The sequence below is a fragment of the Littorina saxatilis genome, linkage group LG2 (genome assembly GCF_037325665.1).
Source record: "Littorina saxatilis isolate snail1 linkage group LG2, US_GU_Lsax_2.0, whole genome shotgun sequence".
NCBI lineage: Eukaryota > Metazoa > Mollusca > Gastropoda > Littorinimorpha > Littorinidae > Littorina > Littorina saxatilis.
The window spans coordinates 100702195-100725102 of NC_090246.1; the positions used below are offsets into that span (position 1 = coordinate 100702195).

Genomic DNA, 22908 nt, shown 5'->3' on the forward strand with positions numbered 1-22908 from the left:
CAATTTCATCTTATTCCTTGTCGGTACCTGATTCCAAAAACATATGGATATGACATGTTTGGATTAAAAACACGCTCAGAAAATTACAACGAAGAGAGGTAAAGAAAAGCCTGCTATTCAGCACAGCGCAACCACTACCGCGCTGAACAGGCTCGTCAGTTTCACTGCGTTTTGCACGAGCGGCGCACTAAGGTCATTGTGAAAAAATGCAGTGCGTTCAGTTTCATTCTGTGAGTTCCACAGCTTGACTAAATGTAGTAATTTTGCCATACGCGACTTGTGTATATCCTCCCCTTGCCTATGGGAGGGACTATTCTAATGATAAACAAGTCGCGTAAGGCGAAATTACTACATTTAGTCAAGCTGTCGAAACTCACGGGATGAAACTGAACGCACTGTATTTTTTCACCAAGACAGTACAGCTTCGTCAATCCTTGCGTGAAGGAAATCGTTCACCTCCCACGTGCAAAACGTAGTGGTATTGACACGCCAGATTAGCGCGGTAGCGTATTGTGCTAAGCAGGAAAATGCGCTTTTCTGTATTCTTGTTAACTTTCTGAGCTTGTTTTGAGTACAACCTATCATATCTATATGTTTTTGGAATCAGGAAATGATAAAGAATAAGATGAAATCATTTTTGGATCGATTCCTTAAATTTTAATCGTAAGACTAATTAATCTATTTTCGTTAATTGTGATCACATTTTAAGAGTAAACATGACATATGTATATATTTTTAGATTCAGAATGTGATGAAGAATACGATGCAATCAATTTTAAATCTGTTTGCGAAAAATCGATTTTAATGGCAACTTTAATGAGCAAACTCATTAATTAATTTTTAAGACTTCAAGCTGAAATGCAATACCAAAGTCCGGGCTTCGTCCAATTTGGTTGAAAAATGAGAGCGTGACAGTGCCCCTCAACTTTCACGAAAAGCCGGATATGACGTCATCAAAGACATTTATCCAAAAAATGAACGTCTGGGAATATCATACCCAGGAACTCCTATGTAAAATTTCATGAAGATCGGTCTAGTAGTTTTCTCTAAACCGCTCTACACACACACACACACATACACCACACCCTCTTGACTAAATGTAAAAAGGTTTGGTTGAAAGAGAAAGAGAGAGAGAGACACACACACACACACACACACACTTCAAGATTACCATGGAGAGATAACGGTAAATCATATGCATGGTTTTTGCTAAAAGTTAAAAAAGAAAAAAGTACTCACTTAGACTGGATGCCATGTGAGGAGTGTGTGTTGCGTTCTTGAGCACCGTTGTTGCACTTGATGAAAGTGCCATTGACTTTGAGGCCTTCGTTCCAAGAGCCGTGGAAGTTGCCCTCCAGTTGGTCACCAGTAGGCAGTGTCAGTGTACCCTGTTCACGTAGAGAAAACGTAGGTAATGTTCATGCAGCAACAACACATTTTGTTTGACAGTACCAAGAAAGTCCGATGGAACCCCACACTGAAGACCCCAATTTATGATCCCCCCCCCCCCCCCCCTTTTTTAAAGAACTTGCTCAATCTCCTCTGAAGATGGAGTATGGCTGCCTTTATGATTGGGTGATTGATTATGGTTATACATATCATCTTCTTATTTGGATGATAGAGTCATCTTCGCTGTATCAAAAAGTGGTCCCGTGATTGTGAAGCGCAGGTTCGCCCATCATCAAAACATCCATGTCAATGAGACATTCAGAGAATAAGTACCGACTGATTTATAATTTACTTATTTTTACAATTACCGTATTTGACGGACTACAAGCCGCGACTTTTTTTCAAAAAAATTCGCATTGCGGCTCATAAAAAGATGCGGCTAAAACGTTACTTAAACTTGAATAGCATTCACCTAATGGAAGTCGCCGCGGATTTTCATTTCGCTCGATTAGTGATTACCGGTACTTTATTAGCTCTCTACTCAAGACTCGGCGCTTTTCTCTTTCTTTCGCGAATCTTCGTTTGTCAACAAGTCATCGTGACAAGATAGCGTACAGAGAAACACCGGATGTATCAGGATCTCGCGTGTGCGAGATTTCGTTTTTTTGTGTCTCGCGATAGTTGGAGGAGCGAGAGCCGCCATGTTGTGTTTTCGTCTGCTCGAAATGTGCGCAAAAGTCGTAAATCATCCCAAAAAAGCTTATTCCGGGCGGGACTACATGTGTGTGTTGGTTACAAATTGTGTGTGTGTGATATTTTTCTTCAAACTGTTTCACTTTTCTTCTTTGTTTCACTTGTTTATTCTCGGAGCCGATTTCGCCAAATACCGTACTTTCGTTTGCCTGGTTGCTTTGATTGATTGACACAATGTGATTATATTTTTTTCGACGGCGGCTAATATAGTGACGCGGCCTATACGTGGCTCGTCCCAATTTTTTTTTTTAAAGTCGGGGGTGCGGCTTATAAAACGGTGCGTCTTGTAATCCGTCAAATACGGTACCTTGCCAGAGAGCTGTGTAATGTCCTGGAAATCTCCCTCGTAGCAGCTGTTGTCGTCTGTCAGCATCAACCCAAAACCCTGTTCACAGAAGCAACAACTCTCAATTTCATTGAGCCACGCTTCAAAAACACACGAAAGAACAGCTTTAAAAAATAAGTTGAAAAAGGATTTTCTTTAAAAACAAGTCTAAATATAAAATTTCAAAAATAAATTTTCATTTAATTAATATACTTACCAACTCACATAGATAGCAATAACTTCGTTTGGTTGCTAAGACATTGAAGCACTCTTACATGGTAACATGGGGAGATAACTCTAAAACAAAAGCCACCTGCCATATAAGGCATGATCCGTGGTAGTTATCTCCCCTACCGGTGCCCGCGCATGCGCAGGCCGTATACCGGTAATACTCATTCCGTTCTGAAACCCATATCCCTTTATACAAATTGCGGGGATGGCTGGGAGGGAATTCGATATGTGAGTTGGTAAGTATATTAATTAAATGAAAATTTATTTTTGAAATTTTATATTAAATTACATATTCTTACACAACTCACATAGATAGCAGATTGCTAATCTAGGTGGTGGGTAAAATTTACTCACAAATTAACATCTTGCCAGTATCTGGCCTGCAGCTACAATAGCTGACGGACCGAAAGCTCTGTACTGCCGGGAACAGATATGTCCCGTCGGAAAACATACAAAAAGGCATCTTCTGATGTCTAGTAGATGTGTACTATAAAAGCGGGTACTTAAAATATCCCGCAGATAGAAGCTCATGACTACGTTCTTGCATGTTCAATGAGCTACATTCAAGACTTATGTAAGTCTCTAAGACTTGAGAACAGGTAAAGAAGAGGCCCACACTCTGACTTCTTGAGTCCGTGCTGCCTGAAGAGGGAGGACTGACTGACCCCCCCCCCCCCCCTTTTCTTGCCACCACTGTAGGCCTGCCTAATCAATGTGGCAGACCATCTAGCTAAGGCTGACTTCGCTAAGTCATTGCCTCTACAAGAGTTGATGGAAATAAACAAAAGCCTTTATTCTGATGATCTAAACAGATCAGTGCGAGTTAGAAATATATTTAAAACTCGAAATGTTCAATAGGCTAAAATGGCTCTAACAGAGCCAAACTATTGCACGTGGATTGAATTGTATTATCAGAGCTGGTTCCTCAGGTTTCTGATTATTTGCCAGAAATTTGAATCAAACCTAAGCGCTATAGATCAGTCTTTCTCCAAAGAGATGACTATAGCAAAACCAGATAGAAAATGCACCTATACTCCCGCTTCTCTCAGAAGCTACTAGAGTAAGTATGACCGCTTCTCGTGTTTAGATTAATAAGGCTAATTTTGTCAAGGATTAAACAATCCGATCTCAAAAGCTCGAAAACTAGGAGCAAATCCCAAGTCGGGACTGGAGATTTGTTTTCAGCCAACCAAAAGGGAGGCTCCTTTAGCCACGATGGTTATAACGAGCCAAAGTGAAAAAATTTTTTTTTTTTTTTTTTTTTTGATATCGCGTAACGTCTTAAAACAGAGACGTGGGGAAAATTCAGAAAGCCCGAATAGGTGGTACGCCACCTGCAATGAACGGAGAGAAATGGAGTTCTTTCCGTTAATATTACGCCATTTGTTCCAAGCCAGACAATGTGACATGGAAACTAAGCCGCAGAACCCTTATGGGATCTCTAGACCAAATCCAGAGTTGAGGCAGAAGCCCCTGAGCGTCTCAATGATTCCCGTACAGTAGACGCCCGTGTGGATCGAGTGTAAAAAACAGCGCCCTCTTGCCAGCTTTAAGGGTCTTAAGGGCTGACAACCAATGAAAAAATGGGCCCCTAATGTGCGACCGACAGGCCGCCCCGAGTAAAATCGAGAGTATATCCGGAAACGGTGAGACGAACATTTAGCAGAAGGAGATAGTACCGAGAGGCAAAAAACTTCTATCAGTGGCTTCTTCAAATTCACCAGAAGGAGTAGAAGCGCGTAAAGAGATAGAGCCCAGTCCGTGTGGACATACTTGTTAGACTGACTTAGAGAGTCTGCCAAGACATAAAACCTCTCAGAAAGGTACTTCGCTGCTAATAAGATCTCGTGGTGGAAACACCACATCAAAATCTCGCATGCTCGATGTGGCAGCGATGGGAAGCGAGATGCCCCCCCCCCCCCCCTTTAAAAAAAAGGCCACTGAGGTGTTGCCTGATTGAATTAACACATGTTCTCCCCTGACAAGGGGGAACAATTCCACAGGAAACAGAAAAAACTGCTTCGCTGATGGAGAGAGAATCAATGGAAAAGCCTTGCATGAGCAATGGTGTGAGAATCCAATTATTGGTTGTGTCTGAGAACCAGTCGAGAAAAGACACTAACATGATCCAGCTCTTTGTTTGATTGCTTAGAATCAACATAAAAGTAGCCACTTACGATCTATTTTGTGTACCAAAGGAGGGAGTAAACATCGGCACGATCTTTGTATGTGACCCAAGAAAGGACCTAATCCCCTTCCAGCCGCTGTGGTAGCACACAAAGGCTGAAAGCAGAGTGATGACAAGCACTAAGACTCCAGTTGACAGAACTGTCAATAGTAAGAATAACAACATGCTATTGTTTGCCCACTGAACCCGACGCTAAATTGCGGTGGGTATTTGGCAAAGCGCCATGCCGGGAAGAAGATAAACAAACCCGACCTCTGAATCGCCCCGAGGGGATAAAGTGATGGGTATTTGGCAAAACGCCATGCTGAGAAGGTAAAAGGCAAAGCTGAGAACAGCCAGATTAGTGCTTTTCTAGATAAGAAAAGCCAGGCCTGCCGTGGGCTTTTATTTGCTGTGAGTTTCTCTTTGTTAGAGAAGAGTCTGCGTGCACAGAAGAGGATTCGAAGAGAACCCTCAAGCAAGGAAGAGAATAAAATGTCACCGACAGAACAATACTGTCGGCCGAGGACTTCTCTCCGGTAAACAGCAAAGTTAGATCCTTTGTAAATGTGTCCCAACAGACACAAAGGCATCCCGTGAGCACGTAACCGCACAAGGAAAAGAACAATTCAAAGACTTGTTCAAAGACGATAAAGAAAGAAGTACGGCCACAATCTTTCACAGCCAGGAGATCATGATCTTGAAAAAGACAGTTCCTCCTTGCTATGAACATAAAGATGAATGATCGTCAAGCCCGGTGTAGCCGGGAGCGGTTCCGTATTAAGAAGAAAAGAAAACACTAAGTTCTTAGGCCTGGTGTAACCGAGGCCTACGGATAGCGCTCAGCGAGTGATGCGTTACTTGCGCGGGTGACGCAAGCGAAAGCAACGCCGCCTCGCTGCCCACTAGGAAGTGGAGGCAAAGGAAAATCATATGAAAACACTTCCACAAGTTCAAATGCCCCCAAGGGAGGATCTCAGAACTTAAAGTTCGAAAATTTCCTGCAATAAGGCTCAAATCAGCTGAATGTGACGCAAGCCACAGCAAACCTGAAGCAGGAGCCTTCCCCATATGATGCCGTAAAAGGCAGAAGTGGGGCAAAACATCGTGTGAGAAAACTTTTATAAGTTGAAAAAGCCACGAAAGACTCTAAAACTTAAAGTTCGCAGATTGTTCCTGAGAAGGAGCAAAATCAGCCAAAGCCGATGGTGAAGTAAAGCAGATAACTATGCTACTGCTAACCCCTCAGGGAAACAGTGCATATTAACCTCTGCTGCTAGTGCCAAAACGATGGCAGCTTCCTGTTCAGTGAAATCCCAACGATTGTTGAAAGGATGAGAACCGGACACCGATCCTGGCAAGGCAACATTTGCCGAAACCGGAAAGGTTGGGGAAAACAAATTTCCGGAAGCCAGAACTCCGCGAACGGATGTACCATCCACCTGCCTTATGCCAGCCACAAAGCTGGGAGAGGAAGCGGATGCAGCTCGTGGAAAGGCAGAGGAAGCCGCAAAAGCGGAACCGGAAGCCAAAGACTGATGATTGCCGACTGCCAACACCAAAGTGTTAACGGCGGAAGGCAAAACCATCCTGCTACCGGAAGCGATAGCCGCCGAAGCCATCTTGGCTAATGGCATGGCAAAGGAAGACAACAAAGGTCTGCCAGTGCTAGCTAGACGAAGCTTCCGGTTGTTGGTCACAGAATGATGAGCCGCACGACCAAGAGCAGCAAGCCAGGGCTGAGCCTCTTGCAGGAGCGTCCCCATGAGCCGATAGCAGCGGAAGAGGAACATCGCTCAGATAAACTTTAGCAAGTTGATAAGCCACATCAGGTGACTCTAAAAACTTGAAGTTCTCAGCCCGTTTCTGATAAGAAACGAAATCAGCAAAAGCTGATGGAGGAGGAGAAGCGGAAGTGGTTGCCGCAAACACCCCTTCCGTGAAGCAGTGTGCAGTAACCTCTGCTGCCAAAGCCAACAAATGATGTAGCTTAGCCGGAAGTCGGCGAGAAGCTTCCTCATCTGCATCTGATGCTTCTTCCTCCATATCCTGTTCATCCCCAACAGAAGCATCATAACGATCATCTGAGGGATGTCCAGCGGAACCGGCATCCGGTAAGGCAACTTGAGCCGAAACCGGAAACGGTTGTGAAAAATTTCCAAAAACCGGAAACTCGTGGATTGAACCACCATCCGGCTGTCCAATGCCAGCGGAAAGGCTGGGAAAGGAAGCGGATGTAGCCTGAGACAGGCTAGCGGAAGCCGCAACAGCGGAACCGGAAGCCACAGGCTGATGAATGACTCCCGCCAGCAGCGAAGTGCTAACGGCGGAAGTCAAACCTCTCCTGCCACCGGAAGCCGCCCCGACTGGAATTGAGGGGGTGGAACCAGCAGAGGATCCTCTCCTGCCACCGGAAGCCACCCCGACTGAGATTGAGGGGGCGGAACCAGCAGAGGACTGACTAGCATGAGCATCGACCAGCCCCAATAAATTGGAACCGGAAGATCCTGTAACCTGTCTGCCAGCAGCCACCCCGACTGGAATTGAGGGGGCGGAACCAGCAGACACATGCCCTTCACATCCCATGCCCAGGACCGTGAAAACGGAGCCAGGTTGGTCTGTGGAAAAACCCTTACTGTCAGTGTGCAATTCCGCCGAGACGGAAACCGACGTCAAAGGTTTGCGTACTTCGCCAAGAACACCCGAAAGTGCTGATGTCCTAGACTCAGACAAAAACTTGTCTAAAGATGAGTCCGACATATCCAACACCGTCGTTGGATCTGCGACCACGCCAGCGGACGTGACCGTCGCAGTCGGTTCGAAACGAACCCGCACAAGCGAATGAACATTTACAACACCCGAAGGAAGGGGCAGAGCAGCACGCGAGGCTATTTGCCCTTTCCGACGAGATCAAAACATGCACCTATGTTTAAAAAGACGATAATATCGCCAGCAAATCGGCTTTAGTCAAAGCTAAAACAGCGCTAGGCGCTTGAACTTTATAGAAAGAAGCCACAACAGACGAGGTAGGTTTGTCAATCGAAACCGTAACACAATTCATCATTCGCCGGGTTGAAAACGTAAACAGAAACGTTATCGCTCAGTGAAAATTTTCTGAGTACGAGACGCAGTGGTAGTAGCTACCTTAACTTTAAATTGGTTGCATTGCCTGACTGAGAACTGGGAGAGCAAGCCTGGCTGGTCGAACTCCGAGTTTTCACTCACTCTCTAAATCTTAAGGTTAGTCCGCCATTTTGTATGACAAAACTGAACCAAAATACAAGTTGCAACACACTCCAAAAGTTAAAACAAACGCGTCTCGGTAATAAAAATGAAAGCTCTCACCCAATACTTGAAGTAGAGATGAACCAACAACAGCGTTACCAAGATTCGATGGTCAGTCACCGCCGTGAAGACCAATAGCTTTAGATCAAAGCCAGAGTACTACAGCACGTCTTGCTCCGTGCGTTGAAGAAAAAGGAATGAGTATTACCGGTATACGGCCTGCGCATGCGCGGGCACCGGTAGGGGAGATAACTACCACGGATCATGCCTTATATGGCAGGTGGCTTTTGTTTTAGAGTTATCTCCCCATGTTACCATGTAAGAGTGCTTCAATGTCTTAACAACCAAACGAAGTTATTGCTATCTATGTGAGTTGTGTAAGAATATGTAATTTAATGGTGAGTTACGTTGAATTCAAAATTCACAGCACAAAGCAAGTCCAGCAGGTCCAATATTTCTTGTGAAAAGAAGTGAACAGGCAGCCCTGACACAAAACTGCAGAATACATATCTTCTATAACAAATCATACTTTTAAAAGCAAAGAGCAAGCTATACAAATCAGTTTTCAAGATCCTTTCAACTTGTAGAAACTTACTGTCAGCTTGTCGACATAGAAGTTGCCCTCAAAGTACATGCCGTCCAGAGTGACCATGATACCGTTGCCGTGCCGATGATCTTCCACCCACAAGCCCATGTACTTCTCTCCTGCAACAAATAATTTATTGAGGTCAAAAAGAGTATGCTTTGACAGATATGTGTAGACTGCATATTCAAGGAGAAAGAAAAAAATCTTCTTTCACAATTACTTCAGCTGAGAAGTATTAGAAACTGAAATCAACATGGAGGTGAACAATTTCCAGAGCAGATGCAGTTACATTTCCTTTCCTTTCTTCATGAGTTTATGAGAAAAAAACATTATTGTTATTGAATATGCGTAAACTTCTCCAAGCAACTGACATTTGTTCACCCTATTTCTTTTTATTCTTCTGCCCTTTGTTCAAAACCACCCTTTCAGTGCCAGCTGAAGTCAATTAATAACTATCTAACCTTTCAGGATGTCGTCTTGCACACCATAACCATGGCGCTTGTCGCTGAGCCATTCCCCGACGTAGATGCTGGCGTAGGAAGACAGGTGGCGCCCCTGTTGCAGAACACCATGGCCAAAGCGCTGGCCGTTTTGGAAGTAACCTTTGTATTCATCTCCATTGGCGTACCTGTGAGAAAATGTATCACTGGTCAATTCTGTGGACTGCTTGCAAGGAATGCAATTGTGAACACACCCTTACCATGCATGTGTGCAATTTATCCGTAAAATTGTACTCCCCCATGCATTACTCTTGTACACAAAAACCAAACTGTCATAATATGAGATAAACTAATATAAATGAAATAAAAAATGTTATAAAAAAATGCAAGAAAACATGTATCTGGTATACAACATCACACTTCCAAAGACCTGGGAGGGGGGAGTTCTATCATCCAAACAGCAAAATGCTAAATCGTGTAAACGCTGAACTCTTACTTGATGTGAGCAGTCCCGTTCAGTTTTCCCTCCTTCCAGTTGCCTTCCTGGGTCTCCTTGCTGCTTCCTCCCTTCGGGATCACAAACACTCCATGTCTGTGGACACCAAATATAATGCTTGTTAAATCTATGTGAAAACAGACAAGAAAGCCTTCGCTACTTGCCCACATAACAACAAAGAAGTGACTATTTTACTGGCCCACATAACAACAAAGAAGTGACTATTTTACTGGCCCACATAACAACAAAGAAGTGACTATTTTACTGGCCCACATAACAACAAAGAAGTGACTATTTTACTGGCCCACATAACAACAAAGAAGTGACTATTTTACTGGCCCCCATAACAACAAAGAAGTGACTATTTTACTGGCCCCCATAACAACAAAGAAGTGACTATTTTACTTCCAATACATATAAGGGTCTTCAATGCAGGCTAACTTTGAAACCAATTATCATTTCAAACACACTGTCAGGGGAAAGAAACCACCTAGGCTTTATCATTTTTTTTTTATAAAGCTGTCGTACATAATGACAGTGATCAGGGATTATATCTAAAACAAATCTCAACAAGGCTCAACCTGTAACAAAGGCTGATGGTGCAGACAGTTTCTATTCTAAATGACAGAGTGATACTTCAAGACAAAAGTATAACATTTATGCTGGAAAGAGCTTACCCATGTTGCAGGCCATGTTTGAACATGCCTGTGTACTTCCTGCCATCTGTCCATTTGATCTCACCCCTGGAAAACAAACAACAGTGTGAGACAGTGTTTGTGGTTAAAGTTGTCACGTCCAGGTGCATGGAGCCCCTAAGGGTTTCAGTTATGCCTCGGGCAGCTGTACGTTTGAAAAAATACCTTCTTCTTCGTTCATGGGCTTAGACCCCCATGTTCACTCATGTTTTTAGCACGAGTGGATTTGTACGTGTATGACCGTTTTTACCCCGCCATTCAGGCAGCATACGCCAATTTCGGGGGAGGCATGCTGGGTATTTTCGTGTTTCTATAACCCACCGAACTCTGACATGGAAAACAGGATCTTTTCCGTGCGCACTTGGTCTTGTGCTTGCGTGTACAGACGAAGGGGGTTAAGTCACTAGCAGGTCTGCACATAAATTGACCCGGGAGATCGGAAAAACCTCCACTCTTAACCCACCAGGCGGCAGCGACCGGGATTCGAACTCACGGCCTCCCGATTAGGAGGCCGACGTCTTACCACCACGCCACTGCGCCCGTCTGAAAAAATACCAACTTTTGGGTACTTTACGTCACGACATTGTGTTTGATTACGTAAGAAAATGATAAAAGATGGTATGTGGGTCCATTTTGCTTCTGCGACTCCTGCACTGCCCCTTTAAACTTTCTACAGGTTAGACTTAATGTCTGAAAATGTCTTTACCGCTCTCAAGCAAACAAACTAACTTACGAAACAAAACGACACACTCACGTTCCATGCATCTTGCCGCTGAGCCAAGTGCCGGTGTACGTTCCGTCTTTACAGCGCAGGTTGCGCACAAAGGTGTGGCTAGCGTGGCGTGCAAGGGGAGGGTTCAGTCTCTCTGCACTCCCCCTCCGCCCCACGTCTTTCAGGCTGGACAGAACTTTGTTGATGGCTGAGTTGAAGGCCATCATCCACTCCGTCTATGCCACAAACAATGAGAGCCTCGTTTCATCAATCGAAACCCCCCTTTTAAGACCTAAAAAAATCTGCGAAAATGAGGTCTCTAAAAGGAGAGAGTCTTAAAATGGGGGCAAATTGACAGAGGTTTTGAACATAATGTCTGGGACCAGGGTCATGAAAGGGAGGGAGTTGTTGGGGTTCTTAACAGGGGGTTCCACTGTACACAAAATCTTGACACTAAAAACACAGGTCGGGTACACTGGAACCCCTCTTTTAAAATCACAACAAATCTAAGAAAATCAGGCCTTAAAAGCAACCATCATGAACAGAAGACCTGCAAAATAACCATCATGAAGAGAAGACCTGAGAAATAACCACCATGAAGAGAAGACCTGCAAAATAACCATCATGAAGAGAAGACCTGAGAAATAACCATCATGAAGAGAAGACCTGAGAAATAACCATCATGAAGAGAAGACCTGAGAAATAACCATCATGAAGAGAAGACCTGCAAAATAACCATCATGAAGAGAAGACCTGAGAAATAACCATCATGAAGAGAAGACCTGAGAAATAACCATCATGAAGAGAAGACCTGAGAAATAACCATCATGAAGAGAAGACCTGAGAAATAACCATCATGAAGAGAAGACCTGAGAAATAACCATCATGAACAGAAGACCTGAGAAATAACCATCATGAAGAGAAGACCTGAGAAATAACCACCATGAAGAGAAGACCTGAGAAATAACCATCATGAAGAGAAGACCTGAGAAATAACCATCATGAAGAGAAGACCTGAGAAATAACCATCATGAACAGAAGACCTGAGAAATAACCATCAGGGGTCTTAATTAAAAGAATTTACACACAAAACTCTTTTGAACATTTCATATTTCTGCAAACTAATCAATGACACTTTTAACTATAAGGAAACACATTTATCAACAAGCAGACTATCACTGACCCTTGTTTACAAGTTAAAAGGAAAAAGGCAAGAAAAGTAAGAGATGTCATTTTAACTACTGATGCTGATACCCAATACAGAAGTTCTTTGTTACAGCTAAAACCTGTTACCTATTTTCGCATGAGAATCATTTTAACTATTTACAGTGTTTCTGCTTACCCTTTCTCCAGCAGAGGCCACAGACAGTTCAATTCTGTCCTCTGGAGAGATGACAACAATTCCTGGACTGAAACAAATCAATACATAAAATATACATGTGTTGAAACAACCCCCTTTCTGATTTGAGAACAAAATATTGCAGACTTATAATGTTTTATAATGACAAAATCAATTTTCTTTCAGAAGCTTAGAAAACATATTTTCTACAAATGGATTGATGAGCAAAATGTCTCACATTCTGATTTTACCACTGGCACCATGTACCAGGATTTTAAAATGTCCTTTCTGACTTTAACATTAACAAACAGGATTTGTCAAACTTTTAGTTACTCTGAAAAATGTGAGTCATATTCATAACTCTCAAAATACTGCAAAAACAGTGGAATTGGGGAGGGGTTTTGGTGGGGGCAGGGGAGCATGCAGCTGATGTGTTGATATGCTTTGCAAAATCCAACAGACACACAACAGACCTATATATTAGGAAAAAAAAATAAAATAGGTCTGTTTACGGTAACATAGGTTGAAAAAATAGGGTCGGTAGGTCGGCTTTTCCCCCCCCCCCCCCCCATTTTTTCCCCATTTTTTTTCCCCATTTTTTTTCCATTTTTTTTTTCTCCCCTCTTTATGATGTTTCACAGTTCATTTCTTCTCATCAATCCCTGTTTTTGCCCAACATAACTATAAACAGTACTTTGAGCTTACCTCCCTTCTGTCGTCTGCTGTTTGAGCGCAAACAGCTCTATTTTGGATGCGGTTTTTTGAGTTTTTTTCAGACGATCCCAAAAAAAGATTAGGGTCGGGCCTAAAAACTAGGGTCGGTCGGGTTACCGTAAACAGACCTATTTTTTTTTTGGCCTTACCATATGTTAATTGTGTTGACTTGTTTTAGTAATCAGCCACACATTTGGCTTTCTATTTTATATAATACAGTGATAGACCACATCATTTTAATTACTTACAGCTGCTCGGATTCTGCTGCTGGCATTTCTATCCACAGAGTCTCCAATTTAAATATGGTGTGACCATTGGACTGCACAAACAGAACAAAATTGCAATATAAAGTATTATCATCACATCTTCACCGCTCAATTCATTCTCTACTCTCATTTTTAGGATATAACATTTGCACAACAGATCTACTCTATAATAAACTTGATATTATTCTAAACTCAAATAATTGGCACAACATGAGTGAAAATATGTGCACACATGTGCTTTAAATACCACCTTTTTTCAATGCCCATACCTTATTTATGTCCCTTGTCTCAGTCTGTCTGTTTGTCTCTCTCTCTCACTCTTGCTCTCTAAGGCTACAATACATTGGCAATGAAGATTTCAAGTTCTTGTTTTTTACATTTAGTCAAGTTATGACTAAATGTTTTAACATCGAGGGGGGAATCGAGACGAGGGTCGTGGTGTATGTGTGTGTGTGTGTGTGCGTGTGTGTAGAGCGATTCAGACTAAACTACTGGACCGATCTTTATGAAATTTGACATGAGAGTTCCTGGGTATGATATCCCCGGACGTTTTTTTCTTTTTTTCGATAAATGTCTTTGATGACGTCATATCCGGCTTTTTGTAAAAGTTGAGGCGGCACTGTCACACCCTCATTTTTCAATCAAATTGATTGAAATTTTGGCCAAGCAGTCTTCGACGAAGGCCGGACTTCGGTATTGCATTTCAGCTTGGTGGCTTAAAAATTGATTAATGACTTTGATCATTAAAAATCTGAAAATTGTAAAAAACAAAATGTTTTATAAAACGATCCAAATTTACGTTAATCTTATTCTTTATCATGTTCTGATTCCAAAAACATATAAATATGTTATATTTGGATGAAAAACAAGCTCTGAAAATAAAAAAATATAAAAAATATGATCAAAATTAAATTTCCGAAATCGATTTAAAAACAATTTCATCTTATTCCTTGTCGGTTCCTGATTCAAAAAATATATAGATATGATATGTTTGGATTAAAAACACGCTCAGAAAGTTAAAACGAAGAGAGGTACAGTAAAGCGTGCTATGAAGCACACCGCAACCGCTGCCGCGCCAAACAGGCTCGTCACTTTCACTGCCTTTTGCACTAGCGGCGGACTATATTCAGTTTCATTCTGTGAGTTCCACAGCTTGACTAAATGTAGTAATTTCGCCTTACGCGACTTGTTTTTTAATGTATTAATCTCTTCATGATCATCTGTTTCCTTTTACAGACACACTATGACACACACACACACACACACACACACACACACACACACACACACACACACACACACACACACACACGCACACACACACCATCTATTTACCCGACCGCCCTGATATGGCCCTTCGTGGTCGGCTGGGCGTTAAGCAAACAAACAAACAAATCTATTTACCCGTCATAAATGATAATATACAAGCACTAACCTGCAGATGAACAAACATGTCGTTGAAGAGGATAAAGAGGTGGGAGGAGAAGCGGCCTGCAGCGGGCAGGTAGACAGGGTGACTCTTGCTGTCTCTCATCACACGGCGACTCGGAACACGCAAAGCGTCCTGGAACATGTTAAAGACACTTTGAACAGGAACCCCTCAGCAAAGAGTCCTGGAACATGTTAAAGACACTTTGAACAGGAACCCCTCAGCAAAGAGTCCTGGAACATGTTAAAGACACTTTGAACAGGAACCCCTCCGCAAAGAGTCCTGGAACATGTTAAAGACACTTTGAACAGGAAACCCTCAGCAAAGAGTCCTAGAACATCTTAAAGATACTTTGAACAGGAACCCCTCCGCAAAGAGTCCTGGAACATGTTAAAGACACTTTGAACAGGAACCTCTCAGCAAAGAGTCCTGGAACATGCTAAAGACACTTTGAACAGGAACCCCTCAGCAAAGAGTCCTGGAACATGCTAAGGACACTTTGAACAGGAACCCCTCAGCAAAGAGTCCTGGAACATGTTAAAGACACTTTGAACAGGAACCCCTCCGCAAAGAGTCCTGGAACATGTTAAAGACACTTTGAACAGGAAACCCTCAGCAAAGAGTCCTAGAACATCTTAAAGATACTTTGAACAGGAACCCCTCCGCAAAGAGTCCTGGAACATGTTAAAGACACTTTGAACAGGAACCCCTCAGCAAAGAGTTCTGGAACATGTTAAAGACACTTTGAACAGGAACCCCTCAGCAAAGAGTCCTGGAACATGTTAAAGACACTTTGAACAGGAACCTCTCAGCAAAGAGTCCTGGAACATGCTAAAGACACTTTGAACAGGAACCCCTCAGCAAAGAGTCCTGGAACATGCTAAAGACACTTTGAACAGGAACCCCTCAGCAAAGACTTTTGTTTTGAATTTAAATCACTTTTTATTATCCCACTGCTGGGAAATTTGGGTACAGTGGAACAACCCCTTTACAGACACCCCTTCTCCTCTCTCTCCCCCCCCCCCCCCCCAATTTAAGACCTTAGGTTTTCAGATTTTCTGTTCATATCCTCTGTAAGTTTACCCCCATTTTAAGACTCCCTCCTTTTTAAGACTTGATTTTCTCAGATTTGTGGAAGCTGTAAAATGTAGGTTCCACTGTACCTTCCTCCCAGTGGAAAGCTATCAGCAAAAAGAGTGATCAACCTTCCTCCCAGTGGAAAGCTATCAGCAAAAAGAGTGTGTAACCTTCCTCCCAGTGGAAAGCTATCAGCAAAAAGAGTGTGTAACCATCCTCCCAGTGGAAAGCTATCAGCAAAAAGAGTGTGTAACCATCCTCCCAGTGGAAAGCTATCAGCAAAAAGAGTGTGTAACCATCCTCCCAGTGGAAAGCTATCAGCAAAAAGAGTGTACAACCTTCCTCCCAGTGGAAAGCTATCAGCAAAAAGAGTGTGTAACCATCCTCCCAGTGGAAAGCTATCAGCAAAAAGAGTGTGTAACCATCCTCCCAGTGGAAAGCTATCAGCAAAAAGAGTGTACAACCTTCCTCCCAGTGGAAAGCTATCAGCAAAAAGAGTGTGTAACCATCCTCCCAGTGGAAAGCTATCAGCAAAAAGAGTGTGTAACCATCCTCCCAGTGGAAAGCTATCAGCAAAAAGAGTGTGTAACCATCCTCCCAGTGGAAAGCTATCAGCAAAAAGAGTGTGTAACCATCCTCCCAGTGGAAAGCTATCAGCAAAAAGAGTGTGTAACCATCCTCCCAGTGGAAAGCTATCAGCAAAAAGAGTGTGTAACCATCCTCCCAGTGGAAAGCTATCAGCAAAAAGAGTGTACAACCTTCCTCCCAGTGGAAAGCTATCAGCAAAAAGAGTGTGTAACCATCCTCCCAGTGGAAAGCTATCAGCAAAAAGAGTGTGTAACCATCCTCCCAGTGGAAAGCTATCAGCAAAAAGAGTGTGTAACCATCCTCCCAGTGGAAAGCTATCAGCAAAAAGAGTGTGTAACCATCCTCCCAGTGGAAAGCTATCAGCAAAAAGAGTGTGTAACCATCCTCCCAGTGGAAAGCTATCAGCAAAAAGAGTGTGTAACCATCCTCCCAGTGGAAAGCTATCAGCAAAAAGAGTGTACAACCTTCCTCCCAGTGGAAAGCTATCAGCAAAAAGAGTGTGTAACCATCCTCCCAGTGGAAAGCTATCAGCAAAAAGAGTGTGTAACCATCCTCCCAGTGGAAAGCTATCAGCAAAAAGAGTGTGTAACCATCCTCCCAGTGGAAAGCTATCAGCAAAAAGAGTGTGTAACCATCCTCCCAGTGGAAAGCTATCAGCAAAAAGAGTGTGTAACCATCCTCCCAGTGGAAAGCTATCAGCAAAAAGAGTGTGTAACCATCCTCCCAGTGGAAAGCTATCAGCAAAAAGAGTGTGTAACCATCCTCCCAGTGGAAAGCTATCAGCAAAAAGAGTGTACAACCTTCCTCCCAGTGGAAAGCTATCAGCAACAAGAGGCGAAGCCTTCAAGGCTCACGTAAGAAATCGACAAACAGTAACACAAATTCAATCACTCCGTCACACACACACACACACACACACACACACACACACAGTAAGCATAGGTGAAACTGTGCAAGAAAGCGAGACCCTGGATCTGTCAACTATAGTCTCGGCCCGCTCACAATAAGAATGACCGAGACTTTCAGTAATTCCTTTGCGTGACGTCTAACCCTCTTACGTCATAATGTGACGTCTTCAAATAGTTTCTATCACACACGTCAAACACTTTTGACCGAGACGTAATCTTCTTATGCGAGCTTTATCCATAGACTCGGAAATGTTAAAGTTTCTATCACACACACACGCACGCACGCACGCACGCACAGACAGACAAAGTTTATCATCGCATAGGCTACACTTACGTGAGCCAAAAAGAGTGTGTAACCATCCTCCCAGTGGAAAGCTATCAGCAAAAAGAGTGTGTAACCATCCTCCCAGTGGAAAGCTATCAGCAAAAAGAGTGTGTAACCATCCTCCCAGTGGAAAGCTATCAGCAAAAAGAGTGTGTAACCATCCTCCCAGTGGAAAGCTATCAGCAAAAAGAGTGTGTAACCATCCTCCCAGTGGAAAGCTATCAGCAAAAAGAGTGTGTAACCATCCTCCCAGTGGAAAGCTATCAGCAAAAAGAGTGTACAACCTTCCTCCCAGTGGAAAGCTATCAGCAAAAAGAGTGTGTAACCATCCTCCCAGTGGAAAGCTATCAGCAAAAAGAGTGTGCTACCTTCCTCACAGTGGAAAGCTATCAGCAAAAAGAGTGTGCAGTGTTAAGCTGTAACCAGCGACTTGGACTTCTGGTAGAATGACCGAGGGTTTCACGTGCCACAATGGTGACAAGAGAGTGGTGACCTAGATACTGTCTCTGAGTCTGCACATACGGCCTGGAGGACCTACAGAGGACAGCTGCTTTCGTGCGGGCGATTGGCATCTCCATCTAGTGAACGACGAAGAAGAAGAAGTCTGCACATAAAGTTGACCCATGTCCGTGCCCAAACGTCACAATTTCTTATCACAATATCTTACTCAAATTCTTATCTTTTAATCTAAAACCTTATCATATATTTAAACATAACTGATTCAGGAGAAGAGTGATTATATTAGAATCCTTATCTTTCTCAAGCTTACCGCGAGTCGAGGGTTGGCCCCTTCCCAGAATGCCCTGGTGTTGTCAGCCAGTTTGTGGTCGGCAGTTATGGTCAACTTGAGCTTGTCCCAACTGACCACAGCCTTCTGCAGAAAGTTGCTGGCTTCAGAATTCTGAGGAAAAAACATCATGCAATGCTGGGTGTCATAAAAGTTGTTTTTCTTTTCCGTTATTTTCACACAAAATCCAGAACATTACTGGAAAGTTCTGGTTAACAAGAACTGTGAGTAACTCATGATTCAGTGCTACTCTGCTGATAGTGCAATTCTAACATTCTTCATCCTGCTTCTGCTTATGGTTTCTTTATCCACTCCTTTTACTGACATATATGGAAACAAACATGAACCTACCAGAGGGAAGCTTTCAGCCAGTTTCTGCAGCAATCTGCTGTACTCCTTCAGACGTAGAAACGGATACTGCATGCTGCGCTGGAAACGGCAGAAAGAGCGATCCATCTTGGCCTCTGTTCTGTCTTCCGCTGATTTTGATGGTGAGTCACGACCTTGGTATTTGTCGAAGAATTCGCTGCAAACATTTGATTTCCTTAATGCTCTATTCAACTATTTTTTTTATAAAATATAACAATTAAGTAGATGTGCAACGCCAAGGCACTGCATACCCCAGCGAAAGACAAACCTCTCTCTCTCTCTCTCTCTCTCTCTCTCTCTCTCTCTCTCTCTCTCTCTCTCTCTCTCTCTCTCTCTCTCTCTCAAACACACACACACACACGAACACACACACACACACACACACACACACACACCCAAGTTACACACATACACACGTACACACATACACACTCACTCACACGCACTCACTCACTATCTCACACACACTTCACTGTACACACAAAACACACCCCCATACGCACATATAGACAGACGGACATACACACCTTTACAAACAAACACACATACACACACACATACACTTACGCACACGCACAAACACAAACCAACCCACCCACTCTCTCTCTCTCTCTCTCTCTCTCTCTCTCTCTCTCTCTCTCTCTCTTTCTCTCTCTCTTTATCTCTGATACAGACACACACCCACACAAACACACACAAACACACACACACACACACACACACATGTACATACGCACGCATGTACGCACGCACACACCCACAGACACACACACACACACACACACACACACACATTGACTCACACAAATCTCATACACACAATACACACACTCATACGCACATACACGGTTGGCCTAGTGGTAAGGCGTCCGCCCCGTGATCGGGAGGTCGTGGGTTAGAACCCAGGCCGGGTCATACCTAAGACTTTAAAATTGGCAATCTAGTGGGTGCTCCGCCTGGCGGCTGGCATTATGGGGTTAGTGCATGCTAGGACTGGTTGGTCCGGTGTCAGAATAATGTGACTGGGTGAGACATGAAGCCTGTGCTGCGACTTCTGCCTTTTGTGTGGCGCACGTTATATCTCAAAGCAGCACCGCCCTGGTAATTATGGAAACAAGCAAACAAATACGCACATAGACAGACGGACACACACACCTTTACAAACAAACACATATACACACTCATACACACACAAACATACACACAAACTCATGCACACACACATTCACACACACACACACACTCCGGTTGGTCCGGTGTCAGAATAATGTGACTGGGTGAGACATGAAGCCTGTGCTGCGACTTCTGTCTTGTGTGTGGCGCACGTTATATGTCAAAGCATCACCGCCCTGATATGGCCCTTCGTGGTCGGCTGGGCGTTAAGCAAACAAACAAACAAACACCCACACACACACACACACACACTGTACGTACATACGCACGCACACACACACACACACACACACACACACACACACACACACACACACACACACACACACACACACACACACACACACACACACACACATTGACTGACACAAATCTCATACACACATAACACACACTTATACGCACATAGACCGGCACGGTTGGCCTAGTGGTAAGGCGTCCGCCCCGTGATCGAGAGGACGTGGGTTCGAACCCCGGCCGGGTCATACCTAAGACTTTAAAATTGGCAATCTAGTGGCTGCTCCGCCTGGCGTCTGGCATTATGGGGTTAGTGCTAGGACTGGTTGGTCCGGTGTCAGAATAATGTGACTGGGTGAGACATGAAGCCTGTGCTGCGACTTCTGTCTTGTGTGTGGCGCACGTTAAATGTCAAAGCAGCACCGCCCTGATATGGCCCTTCGTGGTCGGCTGGGCGTTGAGCAAACAAACAAATACGCACATAGACAGTCGGACACACACACACCTTTACAAACAAACACATATACACACTCATACACACACAAACATACACACAAACTCATGCACACACACATTCACACATACACACCCACACACACACTCTCTCTCTCTCAAACACACACACACACACACACATGTACACACACACACACACCAAGTCACACACACACACACACACACACGCACTCACACGCACTCACTCACTCTCTAACAAAAAACTTCATACACACAAAACACACACCCATACGCACTTATGGACAGACGGACATGCACACCTTTACAAACAAACACACATACACGCACACACATACACTTATGCCCACACACACACTTACACACACACGAGTACAGACTCATGCACGCGTGCGCACGCACACACACACACACACACACACACACACACACACAAATACACACACACCACACACATACGAGTACAGGCTCATGCACGCGTGCGCGCACACACACACACACACACACCTACACACACACACACACACACACACACACACACACAGTAACACTAACACATGTGCACAAAATGAACACAAACACACACACTGCGCGAGAGAGAAAGACTACAGGGAGGCATGACGTCATGATGCATTAATTGACGTCAAAGACTTTCGACCGTGACGTATTCTTCTTACGCGAGCTTTATCCATAGACTTGGAAACTACGGAATTTCTACCCGTCCAAAGCGGCCTGGGGTGGCGTTTGCTGAAAAAATGGGGGCGCCTATTTTACCCACCGTATTTTTGTTAGTATGGTCCCCATTTTTGGTGAACTTCCATCTCCAACTGTAGCACGTAGCCGGGCACAACGAATCCTTCTTTATCATGTATTATTCGGTGTGCACATTTCTCAAATCGATTACAGTATAGCGTTCACGGGATACCTCCAGCTTCGCTGGGATAAACATTTTGAGAACAGCATAAAGCCTGTCCTTAACTCTTAACGTCCTGTAAGGTTTTTTGCATGTCCCAGTGCAAATCCTATAAGGATTTGGGAAAAAGAGACAAAATTTGGGTGTGTTCAATAAAAAAATCATATTTTTATTGTTTATGGATGGATTTACTTGATATTTTTTTTGACCATAGATCACTCTGTCCACTATCATCATCACCACCATCGAAGTCATTCTCCACATTTCTTACCTCAAACCCGTGAAAAGACGTGTCACTATCACTATCACTCGTCTCCATGTTGAATTTTGAAAGCTAACACAAAAAATCCGAACAAAATCCGTCCACAAAAATCGAAATCACATTCAAAAGTCCTGAGAAAAAACGACCGGCAGCCATGCCATGTGCATCGAAGGACTAAAGCTGTTTTCCAATGCAGGAGAGCATCGGAAGGCTGGTAACTCTTGTTTAATGACACTAGCAGAGAACGTGCGGTACCGCGCGGTTCAGGATTATTGACGTCAAGCGGAACCGCGCGGTACAGGACGTTAAGAGTTAACTGGGCGAAATGGACTTCGCGAAGTATAATTCAGGAAGCTGGCCGCACAAAGCTTTAGCAATGAGTTTTCAGTAAAAAGACTTCGCAAAGTCGACTGCGGGCTCAAATAAGGACCGCCTTAAAGGTAATAATTCATCCTAGTAAGACTAATTCCAACTGCAAGAGTGCATGCAGCAGAACCCCCTTAAAGAACCCCCTGTTGTGAGACCTTCCCCTTTTATAAGACTCTAATTTGTCAAGAGTTTAAGGAATTTTGCTTTCTTGAAAAATATTAGCTGCTTTTCTCGGAAAATCGTAGATCTGAGGTGAGTTCTTAAGTCTGTGGGGGCGGGGATATAGCTCAGTTGGTAGCGCGCTGGATTTGTATTCAGTTGGCCGCTGTCAGCGCGAGTTCGATCCCAGGTTCGGCGGAAATTTATTTCACAGAGTCAACTTTGTGTGCAGACTCTCTTCGGTGTCCGAACCACCCCCCGTGTATACTACATTGGGTGTGCACGTTAAAGATCCCACGATTGACAAAAGGGTCTTTCCTGGCAAAATTGCTTAGGCACAGTTAATAATTGTCTACCATACCCGTGTGACTTGGAATAAGGCCGTGAAAGGTAAATATGCGCCGACATGGCTGCAATCTACTGGCCGTATAAAATTTCAT

General features: G+C 43.7%; 1 protein-coding gene across 3 annotated transcripts in view; it reads right to left on the reverse strand.

The window, feature by feature from the left end:
- The window catches only part of LOC138960342 (alsin-like), a 90161-nt gene that overhangs the window by 19716 nt on the left and 47537 nt on the right, over window positions 1-22908 (reverse strand). For all 3 annotated transcript variants that reach the window (XM_070332216.1, XM_070332217.1, XM_070332215.1), the window contains exons 12-23: window positions 18864-19038; window positions 18495-18626; window positions 14834-14962; window positions 13381-13451; window positions 12422-12488; window positions 11122-11315; window positions 10350-10415; window positions 9673-9768; window positions 9198-9364; window positions 8746-8855; window positions 2450-2527; window positions 1240-1388 (exon numbers count right to left, since the gene is read on the reverse strand). In XM_070332216.1, coding sequence (XP_070188317.1) covers window positions 1240-1388; window positions 2450-2527; window positions 8746-8855; window positions 9198-9364; window positions 9673-9768; window positions 10350-10415; window positions 11122-11315; window positions 12422-12488; window positions 13381-13451; window positions 14834-14962; window positions 18495-18626; window positions 18864-19038 — 1434 coding nt within the window. The remainder of the gene's footprint in view (window positions 1-1239; window positions 1389-2449; window positions 2528-8745; window positions 8856-9197; window positions 9365-9672; window positions 9769-10349; window positions 10416-11121; window positions 11316-12421; window positions 12489-13380; window positions 13452-14833; window positions 14963-18494; window positions 18627-18863; window positions 19039-22908) is intronic.